Genomic DNA, 27,841 nt, shown 5'->3' with positions numbered 1-27,841 from the left:
AAACTTTATTGTACAAGAGCAATATCAGGAGGCCACAACACGCAGGGCTGGCTCTATATCGGAGGTGATTGGTTCAGTACCGCGTGTAACATGAGGATGTGAGACTGCGGCTGCGCCAACCAGGAAGCGACTATTGGTCTCCGAGCAGAGGAGCTGCGGCCCTTCCCGGAGACGGGTGAATGGGTGACAGGAAGGATCATGGGTAGGGCCGTCACCTCACACAGGTCCCTAATGGTTGGAGAACGGGGTGAGAATGTGACTAGTGCAATATCCTGCGGCTCCATGTAGTGTGCAGCCTGCTGTCCTATCCTCCGGCACCATGTAGTGTGCAGCCTGCTGTCCTATCCTGCGGCTCCATGTAGTGTGCAGCCTGCTGTCCTATCCTCCGGCACCATGTAGTGTGCAGCCTGCTGTCCTATCCTCCGGCTCCATGTAGTGTGCAGCCTGCTGTCCTATCCTGCGGCTCCATGTAGTGTGCAGCCTGCTGTCCTATCCTCCGGCACCATGTAGTGTGCAGCCTGCTGTCCTATCCTCCGGCTCCATGTAGTGTGCAGCCTGCTGTCCTATCCTGCGGCTCCATGTAGTGTGCAGCCTGCTGTCCTATCCTCCGGCACCATGTAGTGTGCAGCCTGCTGTCCTATCCTCCGGCACCATGTAGTGTGCAGCCTGCTGTCCTATCCTGCGGCTCCATGTAGTGTGCAGCCTGCTGTCCTATCCTCCGGCACCATGTAGTGTGCAGCCTGCTGTCCTATCCTCCGGCACCATGTAGTGTGCAGCCTGCTGTCCTATCCTCCGGCACCATGTAGTGTGCAGCCTGCTGTCCTATCCTGCGGCTCCATGTAGTGTGCAGCCTGCTGTCCTATCCTCCGGCACCATGTAGTGTGCAGCCTGCTGTCCTATCCTCCGGCACCATGTAGCGTGCAGCCTGCTGTCCTATCCTCCGGCTCCATGTAGTGTGCAGCCTGCTGTCCTATCCTGCGGCTCCATGTAGTGTGCAGCCTGCTGTCCTATCCTCCGGCACCATGTAGTGTGCAGCCTGCTGTCCTATCCTCCGGCTCCATGTAGTGTGCAGCCTGCTGTCCTATCCTGCGGCTCCATGTAGTGTGCAGCCTGCTGTCCTATCCTCCGGCACCATGTAGTGTGCAGCCTGCTGTCCTATCCTCCGGCTCCATGTAGTGTGCAGCCTGCTGTCCTATCCTGCGGCTCCATGTAGTGTGCAGCCTGCTGTCCTATCCTCCGGCACCATGTAGTGTGCAGCCTGCTGTCCTATCCTCCGGCACCATGTAGTGTGCAGCCTGCTGTCCTATCCTGCGGCTCCATGTAGTGTGCAGCCTGCTGTCCTATCCTCCGGCACCATGTAGTGTGCAGCCTGCTGTCCTATCCTCCGGCACCATGTAGTGTGCAGCCTGCTGTCCTATCCTCCGGCACCATGTAGTGTGCAGCCTGCTGTCCTATCCTGCGGCTCCATGTAGTGTGCAGCCTGCTGTCCTATCCTCCGGCACCATGTAGTGTGCAGCCTGCTGTCCTATCCTCCGGCACCATGTAGCGTGCAGCCTGCTGTCCTATCCTGCGGCTCCATGTAGTGTGCAGCCTGCTGTCCTATCCTCCGGCACCATGTAGTGTGCAGCCTGCTGTCCTATCCTGCGGCTCCATGTAGTGTGCAGCCTGCTGTCCTATCCTCCGGCTCCATGTAGTGTGCAGCCTGCTGTCCTATCCTCCGGCTCCATGTAGTGTGCAGCCTGCTGTCCTATCCTGCGGCTCCATGTAGTGTGCAGCCTGCTGTCCTATCCTCCGGCTCCATGTAGTGTGCAGCCTGCTGTCCTATCCTCCGGCACCATGTAGTGTGCAGCCTGCTGTCCTATCCTGCGGCTCCATGTAGTGTGCAGCCTGCTGTCCTATCCTCCGGCTCCATGTAGTGTGCAGCCTGCTGTCCTATCCTCCGGCACCATGTAGTGTGCAGCCTGCTGTCCTATCCTGCGGCTCCATGTAGTGTGCAGCCTGCTGTCCTATCCTCCGGCTCCATGTAGTGTGCAGCCTGCTGTCCTATCCTGCGGCTCCATGTAGTGTGCAGCCTGCTGTCCTATCCTGCGGCTCCATGTACTGTGCAGCCTGCTGTCCTATCCTCCGGCACCATGTAGTGTGCAGCCTGCTGTCCTATCCTCCGGCTCCATGTAGTGTGCAGCCTGCTGTCCTATCCTCCGGCTCCATGTAGTGTGCAGCCTGCTGTCCTATCCTCCGGCTCCATGTAGTGTGCAGCCTGCTGTCCTATCCTCCGGCTCCATGTAGTGTGCAGCCTGCTGTCCTATCCTCCGGCTCCATGTAGTGTGCAGCCTGCTGTCCTATCCTCCGGCACCATGTAGTGTGCAGCCTGCTGTCCTATCCTCCGGCTCCATGTAGTGTGCAGCCTGCTGTCCTATCCTCCGGCTCCATGTAGTGTGCAGCCTGCTGTCCTATCCTCCGGCTCCATGTAGTGTGCAGCCTGCTGTCCTATCCTGCGGCTCCATGTAGTGTGCAGCCTGCTGTCCTATCCTCCGGCTCCATGTAGTGTGCAGCCTGCTGTCCTATCCTCCGGCTCCATGTAGTGTGCAGCCTGCTGTCCTATCCTCCGGCTCCATGTAGTGTGCAGCCTGCTGTCCTATCCTCCGGCTCCATGTAGTGTGCAGCCTGCTGTCCTATCCTCCGGCACCATGTAGTGTGCAGCCTGCTGTCCTATCCTGCGGCACCATGTAGCGTGCAGCCTGCTGTCCTATTCTGCAGCACCATGTAGCGTGCAGCCTGCTGTCCTGCCTGCGGCTCCATGTAGTGTGCAGCCTGCTGCCCTGCCTGCGGCGCCATGTCGTGTGCAGCCTGCTGTCATTCCTGCAGAGGATAGTCACGTTCATCCATTTTCGGGTGGCAAGGGCCGCAAAACAAGTGCACAAGGTGCGGCTACATGTCAACTCCAGTGATGAGCGAGCGGACACGGTGTTATCAGGTGTGATCTGAGCATGCTTGGGGGCTATCCGAGGGTCTGCGGCGCTCTAATACTATGTCCGAGTCACTGCGGCTGCATGTCTCGCGGCTGATTGACAGCGACAACACATGCAGGGATTACATAGTAACATAGTTAGTAAGGCCGAAAAAAGACATTTGTCCATCCAGTTCAGCCTATATTGCATCATAATAAATCCCCAGATCTACGTCCTTCTACAGAACCTAATTGTATGATACAATATTGTTCTGCTCCAGAAAGACATCCAGGCCTCTCTTGAACCCCTCGACTGAGTTCGCCATCACCACCTCCTCAGGCAAGCAAGTCCAGATTCTCACTGCCCTAACAGAGAGCGGCGAGACATGCAGGGATTACCTAACAGAGAGCAGCGAGACATGCAGGGATTACCTAACAGAGAGCAGCGAGACATGCAGGGATTACCTAACAGACAGCAGCGAGACATGCAGGGATTACCTAACAGACAGCAGCGAGACATGTAGGGATTACCTAACAGACAGCAGCGAGACATGTAGGGATTACCTAACAGACAGCAGCGAGACATGTAGGGATTACCTAACAGACAGCAGCGAGACATGTAGGGATCACCTAACAGACAGCAGCGAGACATGTAGGGATTACCTAACAGACAGCAGTGAGACATGCAGGGATCACCTAACGGACAGCAGCGAGACATGCCACTCTTGGGGACTCGGACATATTACTTGAGCACACCGACGACCCTCAGCACCCGAGCATGCTCAGGTAACACCTGAACACAATACGATGTGACCCTGAGGAGACAGTGACAAGTAAGGGGTAAAAAGTCCAGCGTGGTTGGACGTCTGGTGACTTGTCGCGGTCGCCGGACCCTCCGGGTCATTGTCACCGCATTACTTACTATGATATAAACAAGGCAAAAGCAGAAGATGCACAGCCATGAAAAGTGAGGGGGCTACACACATACTGGGGTAATTAAAAAAAGAAAAAAAAAAAAAAAATTCAATTAGATATAAAATATTTATTGTATTTATAGCCTGATCACAATGTCAGAAGCATGAAAACCACAGAAAACCATCTGTCTGCCATAGAATGGGATAAATATCCGTATGCTGAGATGTAAGAATTATGATGTACACCTATATACCCAGGGGCGGAGTTCCCATAATACCAACCTAGGCCATGACCTACGGCGCCACAGTCAGGGGGGCGAGTATTTATTATGTAACGGTATTCAGCTCGAGCCTTGGCGACTTAATGGATGAACGCTCTGTAGGAAGATCAATCTTGTACAAGTCTAAATACAGTGGGGGAAATAAGTATTTGATCCCTTGCTGATTTTGTACGTTTGCTCACTGACAAAGACATGAACAGTCTATAATTTTAAGAGTAGATTAATTTTAACATTGAGAGATAGAATATCAAAAATAAAATCTAGAACATCACATTGTATAAATTATATACATTTATTTGCATTTTGCAAAGAACACCATCCCCACTGCCTTCCATCTGCCGTCTCCTGTGCAATCCGCCTGCCGTCTCTCCTGTGCAATCCGCCTGCCGTCTCTCCTGTGCAATCCGCCTGCCGTCTCTCCTGTGCAATCCGCCTGCCGTCTCTCCTGTGCAATCCGCCTGCCGTCTCTCCTGTGCAATCCGCCTGCCGTCTCTCCTGTGCAATCCGCCTGCCGTCTCTCCTGTGCAATCCGCCTGCCGTCTCTCCTGTGCAATCCGCCTGCCGTCTCTCCTGGGCAATCCGCCTGCCGTCTCTCCTGGGCAATCCGCCTGCCGTCTCTCCTGGGCAATCCGCCTGCCGTCTCTCCTGCGCAATCCGCCTGCCGTCTCTCCTGCGCAATCCGCCTGCCGTCTCTCCTGCGCAATCCGCCTGCCGTCTCTCCTGCGCAATCCGCCTGCCGTCTCTCCTGCGCAATCCGCCTGCCGTCTCTCCTGCGCAATCCGCCTGCCGTCTCTCCTGCGCAATCCGCCTGCCGTCTCTCCTGCGCAATCCGCCTGCCGTCTCTCCTGCGCAATCCGCCTGCCGTCTCTCCTGCGCAATCCGCCTGCCGTCTCTCCTGCGCAATCCGCCTGCCGTGTCTCCTGCGCCTTCCGCCTGCCGTGTCTCCTGCGCCTTCCGCCTGCCGTGTCTCCTGCGCCTTCCGCCTGCCGTGTCTCCTGCGCCTTCCGCCTGCCGTGTCTCCTGCGCCTTCCGCCTGCCGTGTCTCCTGCGCCTTCCGCCTGCCGTGTCTCCTGCGCCTTCCACCTGGCGTTGGGACCCATTATACTATATGGAGGACTATGTTGGGCCCATTATGCTGTAAGGAAGGCAATGCAGGGCACCTTATACTGTATAGAAGGCAATGCGGGGCCTATTATACTGTATGAAGGACTATGTGGGGCCCGTTATACTGTATGAATGACTGTGTGGGGCCCGTTATACTGTATGAAGGACTGTGTGGGGCTCGTTATACTGTATGGAGGACTGTGTGGGGCCCGCTATATTGTATGGAGGACTGAGTGGGGCCCATTAGGGTATGTTTCCACGTTCAGGAAACTCTGCGTGTTTGACGCTGCGTAGAGCCGCAGCATCAAACACGCAGTGTCCAGATGTTACAGCATAGTGGAGGGGATTTCAGGAAATCCTGTCTCCACTATGCATTAAAAGACGCATGCGGCAGACCCGCGGAAACAGACATGCGGCGCGTCTTTTCAGAACGCAGCATGTCCTTACAATGCTCAAACAACGCATGAACAACGCAGGTGACCTGCCAGTGACCTCAGGTGCAGATTTTACCTGCGTAAAATCCTGACCAAATCCTGATGCAATCCTGAACGTGGACACATACCCTTATACTGTATGGAGGACTGTGTGGTGCCTATTAATCTGTATGGAGGACCAGGTGGGGCCAATTATACTATATCGGCCCCATGTAGCCCTCCATACGTTCCTGCTCTTCATAAATTTTATCTCACCCCAGTTCCATCCATTTCACCGCAGCTAGGAGAAACTGGCATGAAATAGTCGAATAATTTAGGCGCACCTCAGAGTTGCAAGGGGACTAGCTTAGCTAATATACCAATCGGTCCATTCATTATGTCACTGACTGGGGAGGGGAAAGCTTTCTACCGGAATGATTGGCACAGATTTAGCAGACAACGATCGGTAAATTTCTTAAAAATACAATTGATTGTCCTCCTGTGTGACAATCTCTTTAAATGCTGTGCTCCATTATGTTAAATTTTTGAACAAAACTTCATTTTGTTCTCTTAACTTTAGTGCAACACTTTTTACTGCCAATAATTGTATTTTTCATTCTTTTAGCACCTAATCTTGCAATCAGTATGGGGCACATGCCTGTACTCTTGTGTTCAGACTGTGCCAGCCTGGTGACGATTTTTTTTTCAGATTTATTTCACCTAAACTTCCTTCAAACGTAAATTGGAAGGTTTAGTTTTCTTGGGTTTCATTCAGTCATGGCAGTAATAGTGCAACAGAATGCCACGACATTACCAAACCACAAAAATAGTGTCGCACATGCGCTTTTTTGTTGTGTTTTTAATAGATGGAAATTGTTTCTATTCAGAATACTGACAAAGCGCCTGCACTTTACTACTATTTTATTTTTTTGTGGTATGTTAATGTCCTGCCTTTGTGCCACACTGTTACAGCCGTGCGAATACACATTATTGATTGATTTTGAAAAAAAAATAACGTGTATTATCTTGTGTCTTTCCAGAAGAAAATCATTACAGGTTTTATATCGGGCTGGCTCTAGCCCTTTCTTCCAGTGTCTTTATTGGAGGAAGTTTCATTCTTAAGAAAAAGGCATTACTAAAGCAGTGTGGATATGGTCAGCTTAGGGCAGGTAAGAGCGCTACATTGTCCTCATGGCTCACAGAGAGGAAACCAATCCGTTATTTAAAGGTCTGAGATGTAAGTCTGCATTCACTCCATGATTGCTGGATTTTGCACCCCCAACGCTATCAAGATTCTCCTGTGCGTATACAGGACCTGGCAGACATGTGACCACACGTGTGCAATTTGCATACTTCTGGTCACATGCCGACTAGTCGTGTGCGGTCTCGTTCAATACGAGTGAATTAAGTGAGGCTGGGCACGTCTAGTTGGCATGTGACTGCAAGTTTGTAAGGGAGAATCCTGGCAGTGTACTTATAATAAAAAAAAAAAACCAGGGCTGTAGATTCTCATTGTAGTGATAAGTGGTGGCCCCCGTTATGGACGGACATACATCACCCATACTGTAGGTGGGTGATGAATGTCTGTTGTAGGGAAACCCCATTAAAGTGATTTCAAAATGTGTCTGGAGATTTTCAATTTTTTCCAATGACATTTACTTATTTAAAGATTTTTTGATTTGCTCCTAAGGCATTTTGTGCACATACATAGAACCGGTCCAAAGTTTGTACACACTTGTTCATGCAATGGTTTTCCTTTTCCTTATTGGAATGTGCACATTGTAGATTCAGACTCAAGGCAGGCGAACCACGAAGGAACACGTATGGAAATAAGGAGTAAAGAACCACGGGTGAAACAAACCAGAGTAAGTGTTAAACTTTACATTCCTCAGAGGAATGACCGTTTTACACCCCCTTGGCATTCCCTCTAGTAGCTTCATCAGGTGTCACCTGGATTGGCTTCCTAGAGGTGTTGGGTACTTGTTGGCTGATTTTGTATTCACTCTTCGGTCCAACTCTTCCCAAACCATCTGAATTGGGTTGAAGTCCATTGAACGTAAAGGTAATGTCATCTGACACAGTCTCCATCCATCTCCTTGGTCACATTGCCCTTACATAGCCTGAAGGTGTTTTGGGTCTCTGCGCTGTTGCATCACAAATGATGGTCCCACTAAATGCTAGTCAGATAGGATGACATGTCGTTGCAGAATGCTCTGGTAGCCATGCTTGGTAAGTGTGCCTGGAATCTGCAATAAATCACCAACACTATCACCAGCAAAGCACCTCCACACCATCACACTTTCCCTCCGTTCACCATGGGCGGCACTCTTATAGAAAGCATATCCTCACTTTTTCTGTGTTTCACAAAGACATCACAGATGGTGAAAAAAAATCTAAAATCTGACTCCTCAGACCATGGTACAAATTACCATTGATCTAATGTCCAGTCCTTGTGTTGCTTGGTCGAAACAAGCCTCTTCTTGTCTGAGGTCCTCAGTAGTGGCTTCTTTGCAGCAATTTGACGATAAAGGCCTGCTTCTCAGTCTTATCTGGACATTTAATGTTGAGATATGTATGCTACTTGATGTCTGTGCATCATTTATGGAGGATGTTATTTTAAATGTTGTCGATTTGCTGTTTCTGATGCATCTCTGATGAACTTATCCTCTGCAGCAGAGGTAATTCTTTGTCTTTCTTTACTGTGCGGCGGGTTCTCATGAGAGCCAGTTTCATCATGCTATTTAATGATTTTCATGACTGCATCATAAAAGGTTCTAGAATTTTTTTGGACTAACTAATCTTCAGGTCTAAGGCTATGTGCACACGTTCAGGATTTGTTGCAGAAAATTCCTGAGAAAAACCTGAAATTTTCTGCAAAAAATCTGCCAAAAATTTGCATGCGTTTTTTGCGCGTTGGTGCGTTTTTTCTTTTGTATGGATTTTTCCGGACATTTCCCAATGCATTATATAGTGGGAAATCCGCAAAAAACCCTGAAAAATTAATGAACATGCTGCGTTTTTTACCGCGATGTGTTTTTTTCGCGGAAAAAACTCATCTTGTTTTCATATATGTTCCCCTTTTGGTTTTGCTGCCTTCAATCTGATCTACAATGTGCACATTCCAATAAGAACAAGGAAACCATTCCATGAACAGGGGTGTCCAAACTTATGATCAGTACTGTATATTATAAATACTTATTTTATTATTAAATCATACTTTTAAGACTTGGGCTACTTTCACACATCAGGTTTTCGCCGTTGGGCTCAATGCGGTTAATTTTCAAAAAAACGGATCCGGCTAATGTTGCCGCTGGATCCGTTTTTTTCTCATAGACTTGTATTAGTGCCGGATGACCTTGCGTTTCATCCGGTTTTCGCCGAATCCGGCAAATCTGCCGTTTCCGGAAAAAAACGTCCATAACAACGTTTTTTTTCTCAGGCGAAAAAGCCGAAAGCTCCAGATCCGGCACTTCCGGCTGTTTGCTAGAATGGAAGCCTATGGGAGCCAGAAGGTGCCAGGTCTGGAAAATGACGTATTCTGGCGCTGGATTCCACTTTTTTTAAACTAAGCATCCTCCAAATTTTTTTTTTTTTATCCAATAATTTAGATATGCTAGCCGGATCCGTTGAAAAAACGGATCTGTCGCATCAGTTTTTCACAATATGCGCCGGATCCATTTTTCCAACAATCGCCGGATTGTGCCTGATGTGTGAAAGTAGCCTTACAGATGTTTTGTAGTAAATTCTTTCATTCATACAACATTACAACCTGATATCTACTGACATGTATGACATCTGAGGGGTGTACTTGTCGCACAGTGCCATGTATGTGCCCGCAGGATAACTACAGGCGGACGAATGCCACAATGTCACAGCGGTGATCAGAGATGATAATGATCGCCTGACGGCTCCATCTTTGAGCACCAGTAGTTCCTGAAAGGCCTGTGCACGTTATGGTTATAGTACCGGAAAAAATACAAAATAACTCAGAAGGAAACGTTTTCTTCCAATAAAGAATATATTACTTATTGTTTGCCACTTTATGGCCAGAGTTTAGGAATTCCAGTGGTTTTTGGCCGCTTCTTTTTGTGACTTTTTGAAAAGTTGCAGAATTTGGTGCAACTCCCACTCGAGTCCCCCATGCTGTTTATACAGTGCACCATTTTTGTGACATTTTACGCTGGGAAGTCACAGACAATTTAAGACATAAGTTTTTGTGCTAAATTCATGAGCCGCGTGCGACATTTTGAATTGGGTGGAAAAAACGGCAGTGACTACCACCAGACCAAAAAAAGAAAGTGACTTGCACCCTCCCTCTGCAAATGACGATTCGGGGCCAAAGTGATTGTGCAGGGAGACAGTGACGAGTCCGCAGCGACACCGGGCTGCAGCGGGACCACTGTGCCGGATTAGGGGGTCCTATTAACTTTGGGTGTTTAGTGTATTTTAAATACTTTTATTCTCTGGCTTCGGCCGACACTTTTACAGTTTTCAAACTTAACTATATATCCCTTCGTCATGCAGGTCAAGGAGGACACGCGTACCTGAAGGAGTGGCTCTGGTGGGCAGGACTCCTGTCCAGTGAGTATAGTATGGTCACCAGTCTACTAAAAAGATAGATGCTGTAAAGGTACCGTCACACTAAGCGACGCTGCAGCGATACCGACAACGATCCGGATCGCTGCAGCGTCGCTGTTTGGTCGCTGGAGAGCTGTCACACAGACAGTTCTCCAGTGACCAACGATCCCGAGGTCCCCGGTAACCAGGGTAAACATCGAGTTACTAAGCGCAGGGCCGCGCTTAGTAACCCGATGTTTACCCTGATTACCAGCATAAAAGTAAAAAAAAAAAAAAAAAAAACGCTTCATACTTACCTTCTGCTGTCTGTCCCCGGCGCTGTGCTTTCCTGCACTGACTGTGAGCACAGCGGCCGGAAAGCAGAGCGGTGACGTCACCGCTCTGCTTTCCGGCCGCTGTGCTTAACACAGGGCAGAGAAGCAGAGCGCCGAGGGACAGACAGCGGAAGGTAAGTATGAAGCGTTTGTTTTTTTTTTACTTTTACGCTGGTAACCAGGGTAAACATCGGGTTACTAGCGCAGCCCTGCGCTTAGTAACCCGATGTTTACCCTGGTTACCAGCGAAGACATTGCTGAATCGGTGTCACACACGCCGATTCAGCGATGTCAGCAGGAAGTCCAGCGACGAAAGAAAGTGCTGGACTTTCTGCGGCGTCCAACGACATCACAGCAGGATTGTGATCGCTGCTGCGTGTCAAACTGAACGATATCGCTAGCCAGGACGCTGCAACGTCACGGATCGCTAGCGATATCGTTTAGTGTGACGGTACCTTAACTTTTGGGCTTCTGTTTTACAAATTGGGGGTTGTGTCTGAGTCACTGATATTGCAGTAAGCGCTGAGGAATCGCCTCCTAGTGGGATCCACCTTCATTGTGTGACAGACGGCGTTTGTGACTTATCTCTGATTGATCAACATTGCACTGAGGAAAGGAAAAGAGGGTGAATGGAGTTCTGAGTATTGCAGTGGGAAAATTAGCATTCTGACTTAGTTTTTGTCTGTCTGCCACTGCTGGATAGCTTTCTGCGGCTGGCTGTCTGCCACTGCTGGATAGCTCTGACGCTCTGCAGCTGGCTGTCTGCCACTGCTGGATAGCTTTGACACTCTGCCACTGCTGGATAGCTTTGACACTCTGCGGTCGGCTGTCTGCCACTGCTGGATAGCTTTGACACTGCGGTCGGCTGTCTGCTACTGCTGGATAGCTTTCTGCGGTTGGCTGTCTGCCACTGCTGGATAGCTTTCTGCGGTTGGCTGTCTGCCACTGCTGGATAGCTTTCTGCGGTTGGCTGTCTGCCACTGCTGGATAGCTTTGGCACTCTGTGGTCGGCTGTCTGCTACTGCTGGATAGCTTTCTGCGGTTGGCTGTCTGCCACTGCTGGATAGCTTTCTGCGGTTGGCTGTCTGCCACTGCTGGATAGCTTTCTGCGGTCGCTGTCTGCCACTGCTGGATAGCTTTGACACTCTGCAGCCGGCTGTCTGCCACTGCTGGATAGCTTTGGCACTCTGTGGTCGGCTGTCTGCTACTGCTGGATAGCTTTCTGCGGTTGGCTGTCTGCCACTGCTGGATAGCTTTCTGCGGTCGGCTGTCTGCCACTGCTGGATAGCTTTGGCACTCTGTGGTCGGCTGTCTGCTACTGCTGGATAGCTTTCTGCGGTTGGCTCTCTGCCACTGCTGGATAGCTTTCTGCGGTTGGCTGTCTGCCACTGCTGGATAGCTTTCTGCGGTCGGCTGTCTGCCACTGCTGGATAGCTTTGGCACTCTGTGGTCGGCTGTCTGCTACTGCTGGATAGCTTTCTGCGGTTGGCTGTCTGCCACTGCTGGATAGCTTTCTGCGGTTGGCTGTCTGCCACTGCTGGATAGCTTTCTGCGGTCGGCTGTCTGCCACTGCTGGATAGCTTTGACACTCTGCAGCCGGCTGTCTGCCACTGCTGGATAGCTTTGGCACTCTGTGGTCGGCTGTCTGCTACTGCTGGATAGCTTTCTGCGGTTGGCTGTCTGCCACTGCTGGATAGCTTTCTGCGGTTGGCTGTCTGCCACTGCTGGATAGCTTTCTGCGGTCGGCTGTCTGCCACTGCTGGATAGCTTTGGCACTCTGTGGTCGGCTGTCTGCTACTGCTGGATAGCTTTCTGCGGTTGGCTGTCTGCCACTGCTGGATAGCTTTCTGCGGTCGGCTGTCTGCCACTGCTGGATAGCTTTGGCACTCTGTGGTCGGCTGTCTGCTACTGCTGGATAGCTTTCTGCGGTTGGCTGTCTGCCACTGCTGGATAGCTTTCTGCGGTTGGCTGTCTGCCACTGCTGGATAGCTTTCTGCGGTCGGCTGTCTGCCACTGCTGGATAGCTTTGACACTCTGCAGCCGGCTGTCTGCCACTGCTGGATAGCTTTGGCACTCTGTGGTCGGCTGTCTGCTACTGCTGGATAGCTTTCTGCGGTTGGCTGTCTGCCACTGCTGGATAGCTTTCTGCGGTTGGCTGTCTGCCGCTGCTGGATAGCTTTCTGCGGTCGGCTGTCTGCCACTGCTGGATAGCTTTGGCACTCTGTGGTCGGCTGTCTGCTACTGCTGGATAGCTTTCTGCGGTTGGCTGTCTGCCACTGCTGGATAGCTTTCTGCGGTCGGCTGTCTGCCACTGCTGGATAGCTTTGGCACTCTGTGGTCGGCTGTCTGCTACTGCTGGATAGCTTTCTGCGGTTGGCTGTCTGCCACTGCTGGATATCTTTCTGCGGTTGGCTGTCTGCCATTGCTGGATAGCTTTCTGCGGTCGGCTGTCTGCCACTGCTGGATAGCTTTGGCACTCTGTGGTCAGCTGTCTGCTACTGCTGGATAGCTTTCTGCGGTTGGCTGTCTGCCACTGCTGGATAGCTTTCTGCGGTTGGCTGTCTGCCACTGCTGGATAGCTTTCTGCGGTCGGCTGTCTGCCACTGCTGGATAGCTTTGACACTCTGCAGCCGGCTGTCTGCCACTGCTGGATAGCTTTGACACTCTGTGGTCGGCTGTCTGCCACTGCTGGATAGCTTTGACACTCTGCGGTCGGCTGTCTGCTACTGCTGGACAGCTTTCTGCGGTCGGCTGTCTGCCACTGCTGGATAGCTTTCTGCGGTCAGCTGTCTGCCACTGCTGGATAGCTTTGACACTCTGTGGTTGGCTGTCTGCTACTGCTGGATAGCTTTGACACTCTGCGGTCGGCTGTCTTACACTGCTGGATAGCTTTGACACTCTGCGGTCGGCTGTCTTACACTGCTGGATAGCTTTGACACTCTGCGGTCGGCTGTCTTACACTGCTGGATAGCTTTGACACTCTGCGGTCGGCTGTCTGCCACTGCTGGATAGCTTTGACACTGCGGTCGGCTGTCTGCTACTGCTGGATAGCTTTCTGCGGTTGGCTGTCTGCCACTGCTGGATAGCTTTCTGCGGCCGGCTGTCTGCCACTGCTGGATAGCTTTCTGCGGCCGGCTGTCTGCCACTGCTGGATAGCTTTCTGCGGCCGGCTGTCTGCCACTGCTGGATAGCTTTCTGCGGCCGGCTGTCTGCCACTGCTGGATAGCTTTCTGCGGCCGGCTGTCTGCCACTGCTGGATAGCTTTCTGCGGCTGGTGACCGCTAATGACTCTTACACCACAGCTTTTTTGGGTCTGCTTTGCTCTTCACAGCTAGTTACACGTGCATCGCCCCGTGTCTTTGCTGTCTTATTGCACTTTTATAATGTTTTGTGCTTGGCCTGTGTTGCTATAACCATGTGGTATTAAAGGGCTTTTCTCCAGTCACCTTCCACGACAGCAGTATCGGAGGATGTCTCCCCGCCCTAATAGGGGACAGGAAACAAAGAGGTTAAATACCCCTCCCCTTCCTGCAACCACCAGTGTTTTTCCTGTCCCCTATGGGGCATGAAGAGGTTCTCTGATAGTGCTGCCGTGGCCGGCGATAGGGAGCACTGTTACCTTTCTAGCTGGGCAGTCGGGGTCGGGGGCTCCGCTCTCCTCCTTCAGACTGCTCCCATCTCCGTGACCATCACGCGACTTGGGACCTTCACCTGCCCTACCCGCGCCTCTTTCGGGAGGCAAAGCAGGGCGGTGCGGTGCTCCGGGGTCCTCCTGCAGCTCCCTGGCATCCTCCTTCCTCCACGCTGGTGCTGGCACGCGCGCACCGGAAGTGACGCGCACCCGAACTTCCGGTTTCTCCCCAGCGCCATACACTGCAGCTCCCGCGCACGCCGATTAGCGTGCCGGCCCAGGACATCCAGCGGCAGCATGGATGGGCGTCTCAGACCCCCCCACCCCCCCCAAACGGACCCTAACGAGGAGGAGGAGCACCACCAATCTCGCTGGGAGCCTCGGTATACTATTTATTCCTGGCTAGGGAAGCCTCCAGGTAAGACCTCCTGTCTGTGACCCTCTGTAGTCAGGACCTCTGACCATATGGACAACGACAAACCCCTTCACTCTGCTTCTGCCGAGCCCAGCGCTCACCCCCCTGCTGTAAGTAGTGGGATGATGTCCCTTGCTGTCCATTTAAAATTTAAGCGACTTAGTCTGACTTTCTCTCTCTCTTTTTAGGGAGACAAGGTCTGTGCCCCTAAGAAGGATAAGGTGCCCAGCCGCAAGTGTGCTGCATGTGCGTCCAAGCTTCCCTCCGCATATAAAAAGCTCTGCCAACCATGCACAGACGATGTTCTGAACAGCCCTCACTCATGGACAGCATCAGAACTCTCATCAGGCAGGAGGTTCAGTCCTCCATGGCGGCCTTTTCCCAGCCTCCGACACCGCAGCCTCCCCCTCCTAAGAAAAGGAAGACGGCCCTGGTAGTCTCTGACTCAGGAGAATTACATACCTCAGATTCAGAAGACATTTGGGAGAATGAGAGTTCTACCTCTACTTCTGCTCCCAAATCAGACAATAAAAAATATCTTTTTTCCTCCAAGGATTTGGAGGAATTAAGTGTCCATGGTGAGGGGCACCATGGGGTTAGAAGAGGAGGTGGAGGGCCATTCTGTACAGGATGACATGTTTGGGGGTTTAAAACCTAAGTCTGTGAAGGGATTCCCCATACACGAAAATATTAAAAGCCTTATCCTCCATGAGTGGGGCCTTCCGGAAAAAGGGTTAAACGTCCCATAAGAGTTTAAGAACAGTTTTCCCCTTGAGGGAGACTGTTCTCTATTTGAAATGCCCAAGGTTGATGTTGAAGTGTCAAGGGTAACCAAAAAAACGGCCCTACCCTTTGAAGATTCCTCCCAGCTGAAAGATCCCGTGGATTGCAAGACTGAGAGCTTGAGGAAATCTTGGGACACTTCAACTAATTTACTGAGATCTAACGTGGCCTCAACATGTGTAGCCAGATCCTTGTTTCTCAGGCTGCGTACCGTGGAGAATCACCTTGTACAAGGTACACCTAGAGAAGAGCTTCTTAATTCTCTCCCTCTACTCCAGAAGGCAACTGGATTCCTCGCGGACGCCTCCGCAGAATCAGTACGAGTTGCCGCTAAATCAGCGGTTCTCACTAATTCAGCTAGAAGGGCTTTGTGGCTTAAATCCTGGGGAGGCGATATTACCTCAAAGTCAAAGTCTAAGCTTTGTAGTATTCCTTTCCAGGGTCATTATGTATTTGGGCCAGTTCTGGACGAAATCTTGGACAAAGCTTCAGATAAGAAGAAAGTCCTTCCGGAACAAAAGAACCCTAGAAAGCGTTTTTTTCGTTCCCCCCCCTGTGACCAAACCCCCCAGCAAAATTACAGGGGTAAGGGCAAATCGGGACGGTGGAGTTACCCCCAAGGGAGGGAAAGCCAGGAATATCCTGGTCCCCCAGCCTCAACAGACCTCTGAGAAGCAATGACTGCTCTCCGGTCGGAGGTCGACTCTCGGGATTCCTCTCCCAATGGCAGATGATCACCACAAATCAGTGGGTCCTGCGTACCATACGGGAAGGCCTGAGATTGGAGTTCGAGAGTCCTCCTGCTCACCGTCTATCACTTCTCTACAATCCCCAGGACTTCGGGAATCTCTGATGCCGGATATCTTAAACCTGCTTCAAGCGGAGGTGATTTCCCATGTACCACATCGGGAAATAGGAGAAGATCACTATTCCCACCTCTTTTTGGTGAAAAAACCCTCCGGGAAACACCGTATCATCATAAACCTGAAACCTCTAAATCGGGTAAAAAAATACCGAAGATTCAAAATGGAATCGATCAGATCAGCAATCCCGCTGATCGGTCAGGACTGGGTAATGGCGACGTTGAACCTGAGGGACGCATACTACCATGTGCCGATACATCCAGACCACAGGAGGTTCCTCGGGTTCGCGATTTCCCAAAACAAGCGGATCAGCCATTACCAATTCAGTGTTCTTCCGTTCGGAGTCTCGTCTGCTCCACGAGTCTTCACCAAGATCATGTCAGAAGTGGTAATCTTTATTCATCAGCAGGGGGTCTGTGTCATTCCATACGTGGACGACTTTATTATCGCCCCATCCGCTTCAATCAGGATGTGACAAGGGTCCTCGACATCCTAGGATCGCTCGGGTGGATCCCGAATCTGGCAAAATCAGACCTCCAGCCTTCTCCACGGAAGAAATTCCTAGGAATCCTTCTAGACTCGGAGAAGAGAATGTCCTTTCTACCCAAGGACCGTCAGACCGATCTTGTCCACAGGATCTCCAGGTTCAGAAATCAAAAAATCCCGACTCTAAGAGACTCTGTCCATCCTGGGTTCATTAACATCATGCATCCAGGCAGTCTCCTGGGCCCAAGCCCATACGAGAATACTCCAATCGCACATCCTGACGTACTCAAGATGTCGCCAGATGGCCTTAACCAGGAAGATTCCCCTTCCCTCTCGTGTGAGATCCTCCCTGTCATGGTGGCTGAACTACCAAAATCTACATCGGGGAGTCAGCTGGGATCAGACTCCTCTCAGAGTACTCACAACAGACGCAAGGCAGTGAGGTTGGGGCGCCGTGATAGAAGGCTCCCACTTTCAGGGGTTGTGGCCCCCAGATGTAAGACACAGTTCCTCAAATCTGAGGGAACTGAAAGCAGTGGAAGAGGCGCTAAGAGCCACATCTGTCATCGTACAGGGTCACCATGTACGAGTGATGTCAGACAATATGACCACTGTGGCTTATCTCCGGCACCAAGGGGGCACGGGACACTCGAGCCTGAAGTTAACTGCTGGAAGGATTTTTTTCCTGGGCGGAAAATCACCTTCTGTCAATCTCTGCAGTACATATAAAGGGATTGGATAATTCCCAGGCGGATTATCTCAGCAGGAGGGACTTCCATCCAGGGGAGTGGTCTCTAAACCAGGATGTATTCCTAACCTTAGTCCAGAGGTGGGGAACTCCAGATGTGGACCTGTTCGCCAACAATCGGAATACAAAATCAAACACCTTCTTCTCCCTGACCCCCTCAAACGAGGCACAGGGACTGGACGCTTTCTCCCACCCCTGGGAGTTTACCCTGGCATATGCCTTTCCGCCAATATCATTGCTACCCAGAACGTTACAGAAGATCCGGATGGATAAAGTTACGATTCTGGTAGCCCCATTGTGGCCATGAAGAAGCTGGTTCAGCGCATTGACAAGCATGTGTCTAGAAGGCCCGATTCTGCTTCCCCCCAGAGACGCGACCTTCTTCAACAGGGTTCCCTGACCCATCCGTACCTACACAAACTAAAACTGACAGCCTGGTTACTGAAGCCGAGATCCTGAAAGCCAGAGGACTCTCGCAGGAAGTAATCGAAACCCTACAGAAGAGTAGGAAGCCAATAACTAACGCCATTTATGGCAAAATATGGAAAAAGTTCTCATCATGGTGTTCCCCAAACAGACCGGATCCTTTCAACCCAAATATTGTACAGATCCTTCAATTTCTCCAGAAGGGCTTAGAACTGGGGCTTTCACCTAGTACCCTAAAGGTTCAGGTGTCAGCTCTTGGGTCTTTCTTTGACCAGTATCTAGCAAACCACCGATGGGTCAAACGATTCATAACATCGGCAACTAGAATCCCTCCGAGACTCCATGTCCACACCCCTCCTTGGGACTTGAACCTGGGGTTAAAAGGTCTGACCGGGGACCCCTTTGAACCCCTTTCAGCCTCCAGCTTAAAGATCCTGACCCTGAAAACCGTTTTCCTGGTAGCCATCACTACTGCCAGGCGTATAGGGGAGTTACAGGCCTTATCAATCCAGGAACCATTCCTGCCCATAACCACGGATAGTATAATCCTCAAATTAGACCCTTCCTTTACACCTAAGGTAGTTTCAGACTTTCACAGAAATCAGGACATCATATTACCCTATTTCTGTCCAAATCCCTCTAATCCAAAAGAGGAGGCCTTTCACACCCTGGACGTCTGCAGGGTGGTCCTGTTCTACCTCCAACAGACGGAAGGTTGGAGGTTGGATCAAAACCTGTTCATCCAGTGGTCAGGACGAAATAAGGGCAAGAAAGCTGCCAAAAGCACGATTGCTAATTGGATTAAGCAAGCCATTAGCCTGGCATACTCCTCTCAGAAGCTTACACCTCCAGCTTCACTGAAAGCCCACTCCACCCGCTCAGTCTCGACTTACTGGGCAGAGAGGGGAAGCGCATCATCAGAGCAGATATGCAGAGCCGCCACCTGGTCGTCAGTCCACACATTCACCAGGCACTATAGGCTCAACTTCAACAGGGACCTATCGTTTGGCAGACGCGTTCTGCAAGCGGTTGTCCCTCCCTAAAGAAATTAGCGGTTGGTATCACTCCGATACTGCTGTCGTGGAAGGTGACAGGAGAAAATAGAATTAGTTCTTACCGGTAATTCGGTTTCTAGGAACCTTCCACGACAGCCTAATTTCCCTACCTATCTGATTTATTTGATGATTCCTGCACTTAAGTGGTAACTATACATGCTACTGTGTCCAGAAAAAACACTGGTGGTTGCAGGAAGGGGAGGGGTATTTAACCTCTTTGTTTCCTGTCCCCTATTAGGGCGGGGAGACATCCTCCGATACTGCTGTCGTGGAAGGTTCCTAGAAACCGAATTACCGGTAAGAACTAATTCTATTTTCCACATTCAGAAAAATGGACCCCAAATGCTCTAAAATAGGCCCCCGCTCCTGCACCGGTCTCGCTGTTTTTACTGTAGCGGTGACGTCCTGTCGAGATCATGCATCACCGCTGTAGCCAGTGACTGACTGACTGCAGTGGTAATGAATGCTGTTGATGTTACATCACTGCTGCAGTAAAAGTACAGAGACTCGAGGAGAGGAGCCGCTGCTGGACCCAGGTAGGGGGTGAGGTAGGGTGTGTTATTTTAGGTGTTTTAGATCATTTTGGGTCCACTTTCCTGAAATTGTAAGACCCCTTCTATACCATTGCTTGTACTATTAGTGCTTCACCAGCCGATGTCATGCCATATGTCCTGCTGAGCTGCATTGGTGTTACACACCTGCCCCGGTCTGCTAGATCTCCTTGTGCTCCTCGTCAGACTTTGCATACAGCTCGGCTTGCTCCTATAGGTGTGGGTCCTATATGCGGCCTCCCAGGACTCACACCCGGGTCTTACTATTGTATTAAGACTTTCTAGTAACTTTTCTAGCTTGTCTGTGCACAGTTCCTTTCCTCCGGCTCCAGGTTATCTCCTGGTTTCCTGTAGTTAGCAATCCCTGAGTTACTTGTCTGCGGCTTCCAGTATCCCTGCTGCGCTGTCAGTGGTCTTCAGGACTTCACCTGCTTGTCTGCAGTTGCCGGTAACCTTCAGGTATTCACCTGCTTGTTTGTGGCTTCCAGGACCCCTTTGAGTCTTTACCTCTGCGTTTCCCCCTGCGGCTTCCTGGATGTCTCCTCTCTGCTTGCAGCTTCCAGAAAATGTCCTGGAAGCCGCAGCAGAACATGTAGAAGCAAACTGAAAGTTTTACAGGGGTCCTGGAAGCTGCAGGTAGCAAGGTTACTGGAAGCCCCAGACAAGAAGGTGAAGTCCTCTTCTGACAGGTATATTCCCAGGATTCCCCAGAACAGTATAACACATGCAGGGCCGTCCAGGGGGGAAACGCATCTATTCTGACATCAGTACAGGACGTGGTCCCATCCTGCAGATGGGTCCATCCTGGATCCGCATCTAACATACGTTCATGGCGTACACTGTCCTGTGATCATGCAGTAAATGTGCACGATGGACACACTCCTTTTACATATCCATTATTGGTTGTGACGTTATTGGCTTATGAATTTTTTTAGTGTATGTTGAATGTTCACAAATGGTGGGTAAGCTGCGATATTCCATCAGGATTTGTCACACTTCATAGTGGATGAGAATATAACAAATAAAGAAAAAATCAGCACCGAAATTAAAGAGGTTTTCCCACAAACAAAAGTTCATTTTCATCACTAGGAACATTTTATTTATCACATCCAATTATGGAAATTATTATTATTCTAAGCCTCTTTAAGCTACATAGTGAATGTAAATTTCTGCTGCAGACTTCACGCCTTGCGATGTATGGGGTCACATCTGCGACCAGTTTGCAAAGTGTCTTTCTGGCTAACTTCTGCTACGTGTGGACGTAGCCTGATGGCCCGGTACAGGCTGGGGATCAGTGCGGTTATTTATGTAAAAAGATGTTTGTTTTTTTTCTGTTATTTTTATTGTTGTCCATTACATGTTTTTTTTCCCAGTGGGACTTGGTGAAACTGCCAACTTTGCAGCATACATCTTTGCTCCTGCAACATTGGTGACTCCCCTTGGAGGCCTGAGTGTGCTGGTGAGGTAGGTGGACACGGTAGTTAGTAGGCCAGTGTGAACGCTGTTACTAGAGAATGTTCCATTTTTCTCCATCTTGGTACAACAGTTGTACAAATACAGTGGATGTGCGCGTTAGCTGTACAGAGTGGCTCAAGACGGCGGCAATTGTGACAGGTTTTAGTGGTGTACCTACCTTCTCCTGTCGCTCTTCTCCCGTCGCTCTTCGTCGCCCTCCTCTTCTCCCGTCGCTCTTCGTCGCCCTCCTCTTCTCCCGTCGCTCTTCGTCGCCCTCCTCTTCTCCCGTCGCTCTTCGTCGCCCTCCTCTTCTCCCGTCGCTCTTCGTCGCCCTCCTCTTCTCCCGTCGCTCTTCGTCGCCCTCCTCTTCTCCCGTCGCCCTCCTCTTCTCCCGTCGCCCTCCTCTTCTCCCGTCGCCCTCCTCTTCTCCCGTCGCCCTCCTCTTGTCCTGTCGCCCTTCTCCCGTCTCCCTTCTCTCGTCGCCCTCCTCTTCTCCCGTCGCTCTTCTCTCGTCGCCCTCCTCTTCTCCCGTCGCTCTTCTCTCGTCGCCCTCCTCTTCTCCCGTCGCTCTTCTCTCGTCGCCCTCCTCTTCTCCCGTCGCTCTTCTCCCGTCGCCCTCTTCTTCCGTCGCCCTCCTCTTCTCCCGTCGCTCTTCTCTCGTCGCCCTCCTCTTCTCCCGTCGCCCTCCTCTTCTCCCATGGTACAAAACGCCACCCTGAGGATCTAGTTATGTTTTCATTACAGTAGGGGCTTACTGACCTACCTAGGAGATCACCAGTTTTATGATGCCTTGCAATACTGGAGTACTGTGTATTCTGCAGGCTTAAAGGGACTCTGTCACCTGAATTTGGAGGGAACAATTTTCAGCCATAGAGGCGGGGTTTTCGGGTGTTTGATTCACCCTTTCCTTACCCGCTGGCTGCAATATTGGATTGAAGTTCATTCTCTGTCCTCCATAGTACACGCCTGCGCAAGGCTTTTAGGATCATCCTTTTTTTTTAGGATCATCATTTTTTGGCTTTTAGGATCATCCTGAAAGCCAAATATCCCAAAATTTTTGTAAGTAGTGTATATTGGGCAGCTGGGTAGGGCAGGCATCGGTCCAGCACGACTGGTGGCGCAGAGAGGGGCCTTGTGGTCCAGGCTCTCCTGCCCTGGTGTCATAGCTAAAGTCACTATCTGACCCTGCTGGAAACAAAAATCTAAGAATTAGGTCTATCACAGGCTTTCCGGTACCGACTGAGGATAGCAGCCGTTGTTCTTCAGCTGTAGTGCAGTGTCACCTCCACATTCACTTGCCGCCAATGCTCTGTATATTTTCTTTTAGTGCCATTTTATCATCTCATTTCCTGAATGAAAGACTCACCTTCCCAGCCAAAATCGGCTGCGCTTTAAGTATCTTCGGCTCTACTATTATGGTTCTTCATGCGCCTCAAGAAGAAGAGATTTCCACATTAGGTGAAATGGAGCAAATACTCAAGAAGCCAGGTATGTTAGTGGGGCATATCCATGGCTTAAAGGGGTGGTCTGGCCAGAACACATCGATGGTCTATGCACAGGATAAATCAACACTGTGAGATCTGTGGGGGTCCGGCACCCCTACTTATCAGATGTAAGCACAGTAGCTTTATTAAATGTGTAGTGCCGCTACCGGGCAATGCAGAGCAGCTCCTATATCTGTTCTGCAGTACCAGGCCTGTAATACGGCTTTGTCTTCATTTGCACCCATTTTTTTGGCTTAAATTATGATTAATTGGTTGGCCATTCCCTTTTCACTTTCCAAAAAGTTGTCGGAATGGTGTAAAATCTCCAAAAGTCATCACTATATATATATTTTTTTTTTTCACAACTTGCAGAATCGAGATTGAAGAAAATAAAAGCCATTGACGAGTTTGTGTCCTTAATTGACTTCTCAATGTGTAATAACCTTTAATGTAACGCTGTGTCTCTTCACTGTAGGCTTCGTGGCTTACGCATCGTGTGCGGCTCTGCTTTCTCTGGCATTGGCCCTCCTGGCCGCTCCACGGTGGGGTCACACCAATGTGCTCGTCTACATGATGATCTGCTCTCTGGTGGGCTCGCTCACGGTGGCCTCTGTTAAGGGCCTTGGCGTTGCCGTAAAGGGCTTATTTCTAGGCAGCGCAGTCTTTAAAGACCCCCTTACCTGGTTACTCCTGCTCTGCTTGGTCATCTGCATATCCGTGCAGATCCATTTCCTGAACAGGTAACTACACATCATTATGATCTGGATTCTTATAAATGTTGATGGTTCCTTTTCCCTCACAGCTCCTTTTTTTTTTTTCTTCCTACAGAGCCCTGGATGTGTTTACGGCTTCTCTCGTAACCCCGATATATTATGTCTTGTTCACCTCGTCCGTGCTGATCTGTTCAGCCATCCTGTTCGAAGAATGGCGACATCTTAATTTTGGAAATGTGCTGGGAACCGTCAGTGGCTTTGTCACCATCATCCTTGGTGTGTGCATGCTTCATGCTTATAGAGATTTCCCCATGCATTTATCAACATTGCCGAATTATTTACGGTCTGCGCAGAAGCGAGAATGAACATGTCAGCAATCTTGTAAGCCCTGGAGGAGCGGTGGTGGTGCAGGGGATGTCTTCTCTGCGTGCTAGGGCCAGTGCCGAGATTATTTAGGTGCGGATTTTAATGCACAACATCGGGTTATTGCACGGATCTCCCGGGTCTGGACCAGGCCAAGGGACTGAATAATCAGTAATCTCAGCCTTAGCTTCTGGATTTGGACTAGCACCTTGTGACGTAACGACGTCCCGAGTATGCCCTGCGGAGAGGACCTGGTAGCAGAGAAATTATTTTTTCATACTAAGTCTTTGTATAGAGATCATTGATAAGTGATGTTACCATTAGAAAAGTTATGACCTTATAGAAACCACAGGATGGATAGACGCGTTATTGTTCTGGAAATAATTGAAACAACATTTTCTAAACATCTAGATTTATTCAGGAGTATGATTCACGTGCAGAAATCCCGGCACTTACAGCCTCAGCTGCTACCAGTGAGGTTATTAATGGTCGTCTGAGGAACGCACTTGGGCAAATCCTCAAGATCCGCTGCTGGCAGCTGCCTCTTCCGATTATGTCCCAGATGTGCTCGATGGAAGATCAGATCGGAGGCGCTGAAGCCACAGTCGCCCGTTTAGGCCAAATATAATGTGAACCAAGAAATGGTAAATTATCCAGTCACTGGAGGGGAGGGGAGGAGAGGCGTATCATGAGAGACACTATATGAGGGCAAACCTCACAGTTAGAAGTGCCAGACAGCTGTTATGGTGACTGCTATTAATCTACGCCTGAGACATTACATGGGCATTACTGATCTACAATGGTTATTATTCACTAGTCTATGGCGGTTTGTATCCGGCTTATTCTCATATGAACACATGTAGAAATGTGCAAGGCTCATGATCAGTACGAGTATATTCTTTATTAGGTCAGACACCTAATATACTAGCGGTAGGTAAGTGGTTTCATCTGCCATCATGTGCCTCCAACAGCCGTGTTGGTCGGAGCTATTCCCTCCACTGTCGGTCTCTGACCGCAGCATTTATCATACGCTGGCAGGGGGTGACGATGGGTTGTCCCAACAGCTGGGGGTTTGCTGAAGACCGCCGTGCCTGTAATGACGGTTCTCCTGTGAAGGCCGGCCTGTGGCCAGTGTTCACTGCTGAAACCCTCCTGTGTATAGTACAAGTGATCGGATGATCGCAGCTTCAAGCGTCCTAAGGGAACTATTAAATACAGTAAAACATGAAGTTTTTTTTCTAAAAATATAAACAAAAAACACAAGTTCAAACAATTGCCCCATTTAAAAACAAACCAAATAAAACCTTGCATATTTAGTATCGCTGTGTTTGGAAAAGTCTGATCTATCAAAATATAAAAATCAAAAAGTCAAACTTATATGTTTTTTTTTGGTTACCACAACATTGCAATAAAATGCAATAAGAGGCGATGAGAACATCGTATCTACCCCAAAGTGGTATCAACAAAAATATCAGCTCAGGGGGCAAAAAATAATCCCTCACCAGCCGCAGATCCTGAAAAGTGAGAACGTTATGGGTATCAAAAAATGGCGACACGCAAAGGTTTTTCTTTATGACAAATGTCTTTTTTTTTCACCATTTAGGTGAAAACAAATAAACTCCACCGGTTTGGTATCTGTGTCCTCGCACTAACCCTGGCATTTTTGGCTGGCACCTTCTGAGTCTCCGACCCCAATGCTGTGATTGCGTACATTATAGCTAATGATTTGCAGTATTCACACAGGAGTTTTGTCATTATCCTTAAATGTATTGGTGCATTTTGGCCCCTTATTTCTCGCTTCCTATTCTCATGTAGGTGGTCTGTTTACTGTGTGGATAGTTATCACAGGTTCTATGGATTTATAGTTTGATCATTAATGGTAATGCAGTTTCTACGCGAATGAAGCGGTTTCTTTCTGAATCCCGGTCGTCCATCATGATGACTTTACACAGGCTCCGCTGTCCATGAGCCGACACATCGCCATCATGCACATGGGTGGATAAACCACGGTTTTTCTGCATTTGATCTGCTGGCTATATTCCCCGTGTTTCCCAGACTCCAGTCCGCACAGCCCCCAACAGATTATGTTTCCAGGACTTCCTTAACCCCTTTCCCCCTGGGCGATTTTCTGTTTTTTCCTCTCCTTCCTAGAGCCAAATTTTCTTTTATTATTCCGTCTCCATAGCCGTACGAAGACTTGCTTTTATGGGACTAGTTGTACTTTCAAATGACGCCATTGATCTTGCCAAAAAAAATCCAAGTGCGTTGAAACTCCAAAAAAAAAGTGCAATTCCACAATTGTTTTTTTTATTTCCCGTGTTCACTAAAACTGTCCTGCCATTATGATTTTCCAGGTCCGTCCGAGTTCGCATATTCCAAACATGTATAAGTTCTTTTTAACTTAAGTGATGAAAAAAAAAAATCCAAAATTTGTATGAAAAATAATTTTTTTTCTCTCAACTCAGTCGAGGGGTTCAAGAGAGGCCTGGATGTCTTCCTGGAGCAGAACAATATTGTATCATACAATTATTAGGTTCTGTAGAAGGACGTAGATCTGGGGATTTATTATGATGGAATATAGGCTGAACTGGATGGACAAATGTCTTTTTTCGGCCTTACTAACTATGTTACTATGTTACTATGTTACTATTGTTGCCATTTTCCTAGATCCATAGTGTTTCCATTTTTTGCGCCCTGAGCTGATGTTTTTATTGATACCATTTTGGGGTAAATACGATGTTTTGATCACCCGTTCTTGCAATGTTGCATTGACAAAAAAAACAAACATAATTGTGGTAATTTGATTTTTTTTTTTTTCTCGTCACGTCGTTTACTGATGTGATTATTTCATGTTTTCATAGATCGGACATTCCAGAATTCAGAGATATCAGATATGTACATTTTTTTTAAATTGTTTTATTTTTAATGGGGCAAAAGAAGGGTGATATGAACTTTTTTACATTACTATGGAAATTCTGAGGACACGAGCTTTTGGGGTTTGTGACCGCTGGATTTTGGGAAACATTGGTCTGTTCTTTGAGGTGTCTGGGTGAACCTGCTGGGCACGCACGGACGGTGACGTTGGGTCAGTGCTGCTGCTTCTTGTGTCTACAGATCATGCACTGTATTCTCTACTATAACACGTGCTCCCATAGTTAAAAAAAAAAAAAAAAAGTTTACACCCCTCACAACCTACATACAGGTATTAAATTTGTCAGTACACCTTATAAATTTTCGGCAGCTGAACGGCCTCTCCAAAGATACATGAGGACGGCCAACAGTCAGCAAATGAGCGTCTGTTCGAGCGCTGGTCCCGGATTACCGGCCCGTATAGGCGTGCTGTACTCACCCTATTACCTGACAACAGGGGTCGGCCACCCTCTAATTACTGCAGCTTGAAATTAAGCGTATAGCTGAGTCTCATTGGATCAGACTAGCGCTTGCTGCTATTTTTTTTTTCATTTTTTTTTTTAACAAAAACTATTGGTCCATGTGGAAAAACAGTCTGTGTGAATGAATACATTGATGAACATTAGTCCATGTTTGTCGTTCACATGGACAGCATTTGATCCACAAAATATGTTAGTATGAACATACCCTATGGCTGGTGTCACACATGACTTTTTTTTTGCCATACATGTAGGCATATACCGGAGCTTGGCTTTTTACCTATTTTGTTACATTACAACCTGGATGTAAATAATTTTGTAATCAGATTTGTGTGTGATGCATCAGCACTAAATGGTCTAAGTTGGTGAAGAGAAGGCATGTAGGCATAAATTACATTTATGGGATCAAATAACTAAAAATTGTCATGTGCATATGTATTCAGCCCCTTCGGCGATGAAGCCACTAAAAATTTCTGGTGCAAGGAATTGCCTTCATAAGTCCCATGTTTAGTGAAAGGACGCTCCCCTGTGTGCAATCTAAGTGTCACATGTCTGTCAGTATCTATTCTTTACCTTTTCTGAAAGACCACAGAGATTGCAACACCATTAACAAGAGGCTCCACTAACCAAACACCATGAAGACCAAGGAGATCTCCAAACAACACCATGGAGACCAAGGAGATCTCCAAACAACACCATGGAGACCAAGGAGATATCCAAACAACACCATGGAGACATCAATGAGATCTACAAACACCAGAAAGAAGACCAAGGAGATATCCAAACAACACCATGGAGACATCAATGAGATCTACAAACACCAGAAAGAAGACCAAGGAGATATCCAAACAACACCATGGAGACATCAATGAGATCTACAAACACCAGAAAGAAGACCAAGGAGATCTCCAAACAACACCATGAAGAC

At 49.1% G+C, this 27,841-nt stretch overlaps 1 protein-coding gene across 2 annotated transcripts; it reads left to right on the top strand.

Moving 5' to 3' along the window:
* Positions 1 to 92: 92 nt before the first annotated feature.
* Positions 93 to 24,317, top strand: LOC138662737 (magnesium transporter NIPA2-like). 2 transcript variants are annotated; one of them, XM_069748628.1, is made up of 7 exons: positions 93 to 202; positions 6,700 to 6,828; positions 10,184 to 10,240; positions 20,883 to 20,973; positions 22,292 to 22,452; positions 22,924 to 23,188; positions 23,277 to 24,317. In XM_069748628.1, exons 1-7 carry the CDS (start codon positions 199 to 201, stop codon positions 23,524 to 23,526), a joined length of 957 nt encoding a protein of 318 aa, XP_069604729.1. In that variant the 5' UTR covers positions 93 to 198; the 3' UTR covers positions 23,527 to 24,317. The 2 variants fall into 2 exon arrangements, with proteins under 2 accessions (XP_069604729.1, XP_069604731.1); XM_069748630.1 differs by having other exon boundaries at positions 103 to 247.
* Positions 24,318 to 27,841: the final 3,524 nt, after the last annotated feature.

Source organism: Ranitomeya imitator, chromosome 2 (assembly GCF_032444005.1).
Source record: "Ranitomeya imitator isolate aRanImi1 chromosome 2, aRanImi1.pri, whole genome shotgun sequence".
In the NCBI taxonomy this organism is placed as follows: domain Eukaryota; kingdom Metazoa; phylum Chordata; class Amphibia; order Anura; family Dendrobatidae; genus Ranitomeya; species Ranitomeya imitator.
Note: the sequence above shows the minus strand (reverse complement) of the source record. Positions and strands in the feature narration are given on the sequence as shown.